Source organism: Emydura macquarii, unplaced genomic scaffold, assembly GCF_026122565.2.
Source record: "Emydura macquarii macquarii isolate MOO-44397 ecotype Brisbane River unplaced genomic scaffold, CSIRO-AGI_Emac_v2 contig_2676, whole genome shotgun sequence".
Taxonomy (NCBI): domain Eukaryota; kingdom Metazoa; phylum Chordata; order Testudines; family Chelidae; genus Emydura; species Emydura macquarii.
This window is the reverse complement of record NW_027132813.1, coordinates 42,160,101-42,172,544: the sequence shown is the minus strand read 5'-3', so window position 1 is coordinate 42,172,544 and position 12,444 is coordinate 42,160,101. Positions and strand designations below refer to the sequence as shown.

Sequence of the window (12,444 nt, the reverse complement as noted above, 5' to 3'; positions counted from 1 at the left end):
TGATATAAAAAAGTAAGTAAAAAAGCTCATATTTACTAAGTAATTGGAATATGCACTAAGATGTGGACATTATTAGAATAATGTTATTTATTCACAATCTTTTAGGTTTGAAAGGTTTTAAAAAGAGGAACTGTCATGATGATTGAATACAAACATGCAGTCTTAATTTTTTCTCCTTGTGCTTATAATGTTAATGTCTCCACAATTTAGACTGTCAAATACACACATCGTCAACTTTGTCAGGCCAGGTTTTAACTGTATGATCATTTCACACAATATAAACTAGCATGGCTAATTTGACTTAATGTATGGAAACAAATTCTATTTCTGATTAAACTGGATGATACTTTTTATACTCATGAAAGCGAGCATGAAAACCTATTTTGAGACATATTTTAATAACTGAAAGTTGTTTTATTTTGGTTTTTACACAATCTGTTATATATAACATGTACATGTCCCTATTCCAGTCAATGTTTTTTTTGTTCTAGAGTAATACAAAATGGATACTATACTGTATATACATGTGCAACTCTAAACAAGTCCTGAGTAATTTTAAAGTATTAGTAAAACCTTTTAAATTCTACTTTGTGCAACTAAAATTCCGATAAGTTACACTACTATGAAGAAGCTATCTTTTTCAAAATATATAGCATTTTACATTAGTTCTATGCATTGCTGAGAGCTCGGTAAAGTGCACAGTATTACAGTTACATTCCAGGTAATTAGAAAATGAGAAAAGAGGCTGACCTCATTCTTGAATAAGTATTATTTCTTTTTCTTTTTAATTAATGGCAAGTGATTCATTTTGCATCTGTGTAATCAAGTGTGGAAGACTTTTACAGAGTTTAAATTAAAATCCTCTGCAGTATATATTTTGTAAAAGTTCAAGTCACAGGTCCTTTGATTCTTATGAGGAAAACTGTACAATCAAATAGTTAAACTGTGTTTCTTGGGATAAATACCAATGGAACGTATCGTCTCAAATGCCACAGTATGTTATGAGGAAAAGAAAAACAGGAAGCATTCTTAAGGAACAGCTTGGTGGAAACTGAACATTAGAAAAACTTCCCTTCTGACTACATGACCACAGTAAACAGGAGATAATCTGCAGTACTATAATGAATTGTCTGAGCAAATGTAAAAGAAGCACTTTTCACTAATGAGTGGATCCCAACACAGCACGAGAATTAGAATTTTTGTACATCATTACCAGAGCAACTAGTGCTAACAAATGTTTGTATATTCCATGCCAAGAAAACGCAGGCAATAAATACGAGAACTGCTTAGGATGAAGGTCAGCATTGTTGCATATCTGTTTTTAATTGGCAAAATTTCTGATGGAAACGTTCAGGCATGGAAATTGATTCCTTATTTGCATTTTTCTGACGCGACAGAATGGAAGGCACAGCGTTGGATTCTGCTCCACTGGCAAAGAGTCCCTGGCACAACAGTTAACCGGTCCCATGGCTGCTGTAGTCAAACACTCCTTTCTTGAAGAATGGCGAGAATTCACAGATGGTATGTTTTGACAGGGTTAGTCCCACTTTATCAATGTGTAACGGAGATGATGGTGACTTGAACATCACGCAGAAAAAGTTCCTGAGGTATTTCTGTGAAAAGAAATCTACTATGTCATAATGTTTTCATGATCACTTTGGTTACAGTCACTTTAAAGAATTAAATACAAGGCAGCATAAAAAAAGTGAAAAACATCTATGAACTTGGAAAATTTCATTTTAATAACTAATTGTATTTAAATACCAACCTATAAAATGTGTCTCTGAAATGTTCATGTTGTGGTTAGGCAATACAAATAAAATGTTTACTATATGCTTTTACTGTCAGGATTGATACTAATTTACTCTGCTTCCCGAGTAACACTCTCTGCTAATCATGACTTACCAACATTCCTGGAAAAGAACGCCCAAAGTTAGCAAATATTGCAGCAGTTGCAAAACTCAAATTTACTCTTTAGGAATTTCACTAAATATTAATGCAAAAGAACTTAAGAAATCCTTTCACCATCTAAGTACTACAATCATTACATTGAAAGCGAATTGTTTTGATCAAGGCCATCTGTACAAATTGTAGATGTGTTCCTTATTGTCCAGCTATACCAAAAGAAGAACAGGAGACACTTGATACGGTTTTAATTAGGCCGCAACTTTATTATTAGATGTCTGGGACTAAGTGGTAGATAAAAGTGTATAGTGCAGGTAACCCCATGTTCATTCAATAAGTACCCTGGGGAATTCTGCCAGCTCCCCCTCTTTTTCCATCTAAGTCCCCCACCCAACCCATTGCTGGAACCTTACCATCCATCCACCTCCCTTGTAGGAGGGTTAAGGTGTAGAGCACTGTTCCCCCTTCCCTCGGCCAACCGGACAACAGACTTCTCCCCTCTCCCTCCCCGCTTAAAGGTGTGATGCGGTTATCTCAGAATCGTGTCTTTCCAGTGAAATCCTCCCTAAAACTGTTAAAAGTAGTATAAAATGCAAGAAGTGTTCCAGTTCCAACCCTTCCATGAATTATGCCCATTTATATCTTGAGAAATTGTCACAGTAACAACATAAAGATCATTTCCGCAAAACTGATGGGGTTTCCTTTAAGTAAGGTTTTGGAGGAAACATGAACATTTAGTGCAATTTAACAAACAGTTCTTGAGATGTTCAAATGAAATGTGGTAGATAAAACATATGTTGAGGCAGATACACAGACATGTATTAAAGAGTAACCAAAAAAATCATCTCAGATGCCATGCAAGGCAAATCTTATCTAAAATAAAAGGATAAAGTCTTTTGCTCTGCTACAGACTGGATTAAAAAGATAACTGACTTGTCATAGCTTTAGATATTACACATTAATCATGGATTCAGGGGAAATAAATCTACTTAGTACAATATCCTCTGATGAATGTGATGTTCAGTTAGCTGAATATAGCACCCAGTCCTAATCCATCCATTCTGGGAAGCAGTCATCCTAATTAAAGTGCACATTACCTTCTCTTGTCTCAAGAAGAACTTCTCTATAATAAAACAAGCTGTTTATCCATTTGCTGTTAAAAGTCTTGGAAACAAACTATATTAATATCACAGAATGCAGGATAACAAAAAAGCAGCTGGCACATAAACTATTCCCTTGGCAGGACTGGTGGATTTTCTTTTTTATTCAAATCTCCCACAGGTTGTATTAATGTTCACAAAAAAAAAAAAAATTCATTACGAAAATGCCTTCAAGATGAATTCCAACAGACTAGGAGATAATTTAAAGCAGGCAACAGATGTCGTGTCGACATTTGTCATAATTAGTTCACAAAGTAGGGTCCCTTAAAAAAATCCCAACCCAATAAAGCCTGAAGGATGAATAGGGAAGTAAATCAACTGTAAAAATATAACACTCTGCTCAAGTTTTAGTAGTGGAAAGTTACTGCAGTAATTCTAGTTTACAGGATCTGAAGGTTCACAGAAGGTACCAAATTTTTAGTTACAGTTGTTAGAAAGGAAATTGTATTCACCTTGATCTGTGTGGCCAGGTGATTTACTGCCAGGCTTTTTCTGTAAAGCCACTATTCTTGGTCTAGGCTAGGCATTTCTAATGGTAGTACAAGGAAACCCTGTGCTTGGTGAGTGTACATATGTGAAATGGAAATGGTAAGAGCAGCAATTACTGTTTCACATGGTTTTCCCAGATTCGCACAGAAATAATTGTTGGATCACTATAGTTGGCTGGAAAATGGAAAACAAATTGGGAAAATGTTACTCCCCGTTCCCCATATTTTTTTTGCTGAAATTTAATTTTGAAGAAAGATTTTAACACCATATAATGCACTCTAGTAACACCATATACTTCATGTCAGCATGTATTACTTTGTTTAATAGTCTCTGGATAAGGAGGCTGTAATTTAAATCTCACATCTGCATTTGGGCTCGCGTGCAGCACTGATGCGACAGTGCAGGATGAGGTTGTGGTGCCCTTCACAATTAAGATATTGTTTCAATTGAATTAAGTGAAGGATGGTCCAGATGCGCTGGTTGCTAGTTAAAGATTCCATAGTACAATGAAACATGTCCTGATGTCTTAGACTACACGTGAACTAAGGGTGTGCACGTGTGACCTAAGGCTGTCATGATTTCCTATTCAGTCGCTACACTGCATAATTCAATGCCTTGCTATACCCCAAATGTGGAATGTACTACAGTGGATCAAAATCTATTTCTAATCTTTCCGTGTTAACTTTGAAAGTTAAAAATCAAACTCACTATTACAAACATTCCGAGAGACACGTTCTTATGATTTACTTTATTTTTCATTCTGCTAAATGCTTCCAGAACAGCAAGCATTACAACATTCCTTTGTTCTGGATTATTTGGTCTAATAATCAGTATTCAAACTGCACTTATGACTTCATGTTGCTATTAGTGTTTACATTGTTAAACTGTTGATTTACAGAACACCCACTTTAGTTGTAAACATCTGTGTGTTTTCCAGTGATGGCATGGAGTCTTGGCATCATAAGACGAATAGCCCTTATACTTACACACTTTAATATATATGTATTATCAGTAATTTGGTCTAAGCATACACTAAAGAATATGGAAGACTACTTTGTATAGGAATTTTACCACCACTATGTAAGAAAATGTTTAGAGCAAGACTCCTTTCTATTTTATTCTCAGGTTCAAAGCATGCTAGAACTGTGTGTCCAAGATTTGAAAGGTGATGATTCTGCCCTGTTGGTTTGTCCTACATTTTCATGTCCTTTAGCCTGACTAATTTGAGATCTATATTATGTGAGCTACACAAACTGAAACCCCAAAGCTTTAACCCTGCATGGCAAGTACCCTTGGGGGGAAAAAGCTAGAAAGCTTTGCAAGCCTCAAAGCTGCCTCGTGGTTGACTGGGCCGAGCTGTTTTCCCTCCATTCTCATTTGGTGAATGGTGAAATCATGTAACCATTTAAAGTCTGAAAAAACTATTATTTTAATAGGGTTAACCTCTAGAACTGTAGGCCAGTGTTCATCAATACATCAGCTGAGCAATGTCATTTGAATTATTTTTGCACTCCCTCACTGCTTGGGGAGGTCATAATTTTCTATATTTTAACATGAATCCATAACTTAATTTAACAGTATTCAAACTGTTAAAACTGAAAAGCTTTCTGGAATGTAAAAGGATTCTTATCCTCCTTCTGGTTGTGCCATATTAACAGGGAATTAACATTGTTGTCGTATCTATTACAAATAGTGACAGTTTTGAAGATCATTAACAGAGTTTAGTAAGAATTACATTTTTTTAAAATTGAACTTTGCATTATTTTAAAACTCAGCAGCTGGAGGACTTACAGAAGGTGAAAGAAAATTCCAGCATCACTGGCTGGGTCTCTAGTGTCCTTCCCAATCTTGTTCTTTTTCCAGTAGTTTTTTTGTCACATTGGTAATTCTTTAGAGCTTTGGGCTTCACAATCCACACAATAATGAAATATTTTGCACTTGTCTTTAAAGGAGCTATAGGCCACCCAACCCCAAAGGAGCTCACTGTTCTCCCATCCCCCCCAGGAGAAGCTCACTCTTCCTTCGGCCAGGCAGGAGCTTGTTCTTCCTTCCTCCTTCCCCTCCCTATCCCATCTCCCCTGGCCCTGGGAGAAGTTTCCTTTTCCCCCGCCCTGGCCCCAGGAGAAGCTCGCTGTCCCATCCTCTCCTCCCCCGCTCCGGTAGGAGCTCGCTCTTCCCTCCCCACCCCACCCCAGCAGGAGTTTGCTCTCCCCCCACAGCCCTGGGGCCGGAGTTCTTTGCCTCCGACCATTATTGGGGGGAGGAGTGTGCTACGTCCCTGCTTGCTTCCCCTCTTGCACACCCCTGAATAAGGATATCAGAATCTAGTGCAAAATAAGCAGGTAAACTGGAGCATGGTTAGCTATGAGGGCTTGCATGCAGTGAAAAAAGAAAGGAAGATTTGCTTAAATGGCAGAGATTCTGAAAGACTCTGATTGTTCAGACATCCAGTGTCGCTGCAAAAGTCAGAATGTCAGGTAGCTCGCTCTCCCTCAAATCATTAGATCCATCCAAGTAAAAAAACGGAAACATCTACTGTTGTTTTTCTCTACGATTTACTTTTAAGATATTAAACAACTTAGTTCTTCTCTCTCCCTTCCAGAGGTGTCATGATGTTCTTCTGCAGTGGTTTTCAGATATGAAGCACTATATAATGTCAGATATTATTACAAATTATAGGAATCAAGCAGCCTTCCAGAGATGGCATGATGACACACACAGACTGGAGGCAGTGTCTCATGGAGAGACAAGATGTTCAAAGTGCACTCACTGGCTGAGGTGATCATACATAAGGAATTGTGAGGAGAAGTTGGTGAAGTTTCAGGTCTTCTCTCTAGAACTGGGATTTGCAACAGTCAGTCATTTCTGATTCTTCTCTTGGTCCCTCTTCCTTGCACTCGGGCAAGAGCCACAGGGAATGTGAGTCAGTAAATGGAGGTGTGATGGCCCAAGAAAAGGTAGCAGGTATAGCTATTTGTATCATGGAAAGAGAAAAGCATGGAAAATGTACTCATAAGGAAGAATGGAGCTGAAGGGTTGCAGACTGAACTAATTTGAAACCACTGGGACGCTGTGTAGTTCTGAGGTAGATAATATATGGGAACCGGCTATTTGGAAACCAGTGGAGGGTGGAAATGGGAGGGCAGTGAGGGTTGCTAGCAGCAGGAACTTAGGATGGGTTCGAACTTGTACGCAGCAAGTCCCAACTTGCCATGTTTTCTGGCTGCCATAAATCCTGACTGATTTGACACAGGACTCCCTCTTACTGGAGCCCCCGGATATAACCCTAACAATTGTTTCTTGATCCAGGCCTTGGGCTAGTAAACAGCATGGGACAAACATGTCTATGATCAGAGGAATTGGCATTCAGCCTGGAGGCGGCAGAAAGGTAGCAGAGATCAAGAGGGCAGGGAGTGCAATAGAATGGGGCCATGTGCAGTCTCCGAATAGCATTCTCATCCCCCACTGCCTAGGAGTTAAACCTACGAACCTGCCCCAGGGACATTCTACATGCTTCTCAAGATACACAAAGAAGGGAACCCAGGCAGATCCATCAGATCTGGCCACAGCACACTCACTGATGGAATATCAGGACTCAAAGAAACCATCCTCAAAACACTCACCACACAAAAGGGCCAGCTTCCTCCAGGATACAACATTAACAACTTCCCTGTGTAGACAGTGCTATGTCAGAGGGAGAACTCCACCCACCAACATAGCTACCACCTCTCTCAGAGGTGGAGTTATTAAGCTGATGGGAGAACTCTCTCCCATCAGCTTAGAGCAGAGGTCCCCAAACTGTGGTGCGTGCTCCCCTAAGGGGGCGCGGAGGAACATTGGTGGGGGCACAGCATGGCCCTGGTCAGCCCCCATTGGAGGTGGGAAGGGAGTGCCATCCAGCCCCATTCTGCCCTGGTCCCACCCCTCCAGCCGCGACTCCATCCCTTGCCTGGCTGTTACTGCCCCTGGCCCGGCTGCTGAAGCCCTTCTCCCACTCTGGCCCCACCTCCCAACCTTAGCCACAGCCCCGCCTCCCAGCCCCAACTGGGGGGGCGGCAGGAGGGAGCAGATAGGAGTAAGGGGGGGATGCGACATAAAAAGTTCGGAAACCACTGGCTTATAACGTCTTCACCAGACATGCAGCTGCATCAGATAGTAGTATAGACCTGCCCTGAGTACCTTCCCAGACCTGAAGCAGAGCTCTGTGTAAGCTTGAGAGCTTGTCTCTCTCACCAACAGAGGTTGGTTCAATTCAAGATATTACCTCACCCACTTTGTCTCTCAGAGTTAAACAGTCAAATTTACTTTCAAGGTTCTTCTTGCAAGAACTGGTTCACCCACACTTGCTAAAAATACACTGGCATCAGTTTTTTTCCAAGTTACCATGGAAAATATTGCAAGATATTTGCAAGATAGCATAAAATATTACAAAATATATGCAAGATAGCATAAAATCAACGCTACAGTGAAATGTATGAGCATGGTAGCTTGTGTTATTCAATATCTTGAGTTATATTTCACATACTTTAGATAATAATTAGTCACCTCTAGATCCCCACATTATGGTATATACACTGAGGTCACAGTGGGTGACTTCTATTTTATACGAATGGAAAAAAATCTTAATGCCTGAAAATATAATTAGTGGTAAAAAGCTGTTATTTCTTTGAAAATCTAAGCACAAATGATAAATTTCTAGAAATATTATAGTATCACATCAGGTTCTGTATCTTTTGCAGGGAAAGAAACAAGTAGTGGACTCTGCTTATAAAAAAAACAACTATAGAACTAGACAACATTGTCATTAGTGAATAAAGTTATGGAAATCTCATTTTAGTAAAAGAAACAGTAACTACCTCTGAATCTGTTATATTTCTACACATATCCATGCATTAAACTAGAGCCTTTCCCCTGTAATTAGATAATTTGTGTAAGCACAAAGATAAGAGACTGATCAGGATATGCAGGAGAATGAAAAATGACACATGAATGGATTTAAAGCAGCAGGCCACAACTGTATTAGTTACAATATTAAAGAGAGTGTGACCCACCACAAAGTTCCAGACATTAATTGGGTCCAATGCTTGGTGAAACGTCCTCAACGCTATATAACCAAAGACTATGGAACGGATTCATTTACCCAACCCTGGCTACTCAATTCATGATTCGCATCACCTGCCCCTCCCACCCAAGCAATACTTTTTCCTGGTAGTGCGGTCTTCAACCTTTTGAAGGTTAACAGAGTTAAGGCTGCTTACACATATCTCCTATCAATGCAATCGTAAAAAAATCAAGACAATCACCAGTTAATATCCAGCTCAACCTCAATTTGCATGCCTTACCACCCACAGATTACATTCTCTAACACCCACTCAAACACCTCACCTCCACAACAAACTACCTTTCAGTTCCACCATACAGTCACACAATGCACATAACCAATTCTTCAGAATCTTACACACACAATCTTAACTCTGACCTCACGAAAACTAAGTTCTCCTGCTGACAGACAGGTTTCAGATGTCTATAATGTTCTATTACTAATGAAGAAAATCCAAGGATGCAGTTATAGGGGCTCCCCAGGGGTTGAGGAGAAGACCCAGAGAGAGAAACTTGCTGAAGAGGTGTATGTATGTTGCAGAACAGACATCAGGGCATCACTGCTTCTGCTGTAAGCTGGTTGTGTTTGCTAGGAAAGCATGAATACAATAGTTATGATGAATAATGCTAAAAACTTGTTTTCAATTAGCCTATGTCAGATGTGTTTGCAGGTACATAGACCTGAACTTTTAACATGTTAGAAGCAACCTATTTGTTAGATAGTGGGACCTGAAGGAAATATTAGACTGCAAATTGAAATTTTTAAAAATAAGTAATTTAACTCATGTTACTGAAAATATTTGTTATTTTCCACAAAATTAACTCTCTGCCCAAAAGAAAGTGTTGTAACTCTGGGTGCTTATACATGACATTTTGCTTAAATAGCAAAAAGGATTTAACCCCCATTAGAACTACTAATCTCAGCACAACTTGAACTATGGAGGATGCCATCCTCTGGTGGTGTAAGTCAGTGCAGTTCCAGTGAAGCTATGGCAATTTACAATGAAGGATCTGGCCCAAAGTTGCTATAAATTTCTTCATAATATACACACAACATAAAAAACAGGGATAACATTTTCAAAAGTGCCTCAGTGACTTAGGAATTTAAGTCCGGTTTTCAGAATTGACTTAAGCACCTAGGAGACTAAGTCCCAATAAAACTCAATTTTAGCCAGACTGATAAACAGACAACTTGAATTCAATACATTAACATTACATTTTGTTAACATACAAAGCATTCTGACAGCAGCTGGTTAAAATTCAAGGTGAAACTACTATTTTACCTTTGCAAAAACCAAACTTTTCATTATAGCTCTTTAGATAATTTTTCTGTTCAAGTCTAAAAGCACGAGCACATTATGTTGAATTACTATTACCCAGCTTCAGTTGAATTAACTTCTAAAGACAGCCTAGTTCACAAACCGCAATAATATTCTGCTTAATATTGCAGTTTAATAAATGAAACTCATTTAAAATCTATGGGACTTAATATTTCTTACAATGTCTGCATGTTAAAAGGTTACATTCATTGGCTTTACATAGTTCCAATGAACATTATACCCATAGTCTGCCACAGAACAACTGTGATTTACAGTTGCTATCTCTCTGTGAATCTGCTTATGGAAGTAAAAGGCCATATTAAAAAGATCAAAACAGACCTAGCTAGTGAAGGAAATCAATCTTTTCTCCAGAGCACAAGTCAAAACAAATCCTGTCAAAACCTATTCACAGACGGCAACAAAGGAATTAAATTTACTACGCATCCCTGGGCCAATAGTGACAACATGTCATCTGCTGGAGCGGCCTTGGCAAATAGCTACCAACATACTTGACATGCATCACCCTCAACTTCCTTTGCTGAAATCAAAAACTGAAGGATGATTGATAAACCTTCCATAAAAAAGAAGAGCACTGAATTGCATCTAGTGTCTTTGGTTGAGAGCTCTCTTTATTGATACACTCATATCCAGATTGTGGAGGGTCATTATTAGAAAGCTATCCAGGTGTGGCAACTATCCAACTTTCTTTGCAAGAGGATGTTGAAGAATGTGTCCTGAACTGACTGCAAAACAAAATATAACTATTAATAACACTAATGTGAAATTAAACTAAGTCTGAAACAGGTTACTTCACAAATTTTGTAATCAACATTATTGGTCCTCACCCTTTTTTTATGATACTTTAAGAAAGTTTGTGAAAAGGCTGAACATTCTGAATTATTGATTCTATTTTTTTTTCCTTTGAAAAGAATGTATTGCACAGAAAAGTTCATATTTTAATCACAAAAATCCAGTGCACCTTGGTCCCTCCTAGTCTCTCTGCCTACGGCACACAACATTTCACTCTCCTGAATGCTGTAATTCTTTGTTCTAATTCTGATTGTTGGGCATAGGGCAGAGATGAGATGGCTGGGTGGTGTTTAATGGCCTGTGATATTCTGAAGGTCAGACTGGGTGATCTGATAGTCTTTTCTGCCCTTCAATCTATGACTCTATGAGGTGCCTGAAGTTAAACAACTAAAGTCATGTTTAGGAACCTAAAAGCTGTTTGGGGGGTATTTACAATAGTCAAAAGTAATGTTAGGTATTCAGGTTTGCAAATCAGGTCTTAAGGCTCCAATCCTGCAACTGCCGGATAGTAAATTACTTTTGGTCACTGGATTGGACTGAATCAATGCAATAGGTTATTGCCAGTTACTGATCCGTTCAAGGCTAGTAGACCCCTCTTTAGGGCTAACTGCAGGCTTGAACTGAAGTCTTCTAGAAAATAATCCCAGGTTTCTATTCCTGAACTAATCAACTCTTCCCTCTACCAATATTCTTAGAATGCAATATTTTGTACATGCTCTATTCTATTTGAAACTCAGTGGAGTTTATTCACATTACATTTTGTAACCTGCATGTGGATTAAGATAGAGTAATGCAAGTAATGTAAAAATCTTAGTTTCTTCTTATTTGCATCTGTTAAATGTAACTGTTAGGAAAAATCATTCACTTTCTGAAAACAGTGTCACCCAAAAATGTTGGAATGTTTAATCTCTTCACTGCAGACAGCATTACACCTCTCCCTCTGAACAGTGTTCATTTCAAAGGGGATGTAGCAGGTGCATTTGGGCAACACTGGTGGTGCATTGTGAGTCATGAATCTAGTATGTCATGTAGCTTCAAAGTGGCTAACTTAAATAGGTTTTATTTCCTGCACGCAAATCAGTGCTTCATTCATTATTTTTGTTTTTAAAAATATTTTCTTAAATAATGCAAATATAGGTTATAAGAGCTATTATAATAATAATCTAGAGCTAATATAAAAATCTAGCTATCTATAGCTAAAACAATTATCCTAGAAATGCTTTAACATATTTGATATTCACAAAATCAACCTATTATGCTGTCCTTTCTGCGTTGGTGTCTTATTTCTTTCCTGTAGGAGCCTCCATTACCACATCTCTCTTATTTTGGGAAATTTAAAACATTGGTTCTCCTAAACATGCGGCATTTCAAAGTTCAGACTGTGAGTCCGAGACTATGCAATTGGTACCTTTTCCAGGACAATCACATGCTGCAAATCTCCAATATTCTTTGTTTTTTCTGTAGCAAAAAGAGCGGATACACTTGCACATATATAATGAAAAGAAAAGCTTCAATCTTTCTTTGAATGATTTCTAAATTTCTTCTTACCATTTTAAAAAAATACCTGGGAGAGGTGCTTCTAAGGGCAGCAGTTATTTTCATGCTATCATAGGTTTACAATCAGATTCGAAGGATCAGGCTAATGAGAAGCTGGCTTTAAA

At 38.5% G+C, this 12,444-nt stretch overlaps 1 protein-coding gene across 1 annotated transcript in view; it reads right to left on the bottom strand.

Moving 5' to 3' along the window:
- Window positions 1-1,292: 1,292 nt before the first annotated feature.
- The window catches only part of KIF16B (kinesin family member 16B), a 224,372-nt gene continuing 213,220 nt past the window's right edge, over window positions 1,293-12,444 (bottom strand). Inside the window, exon 26 of the mRNA XM_067565282.1 lies at window positions 1,293-1,613. Coding sequence (XP_067421383.1) covers window positions 1,455-1,613 — 159 coding nt within the window. The 3' untranslated portion in view covers window positions 1,293-1,454. The remainder of the gene's footprint in view (window positions 1,614-12,444) is intronic.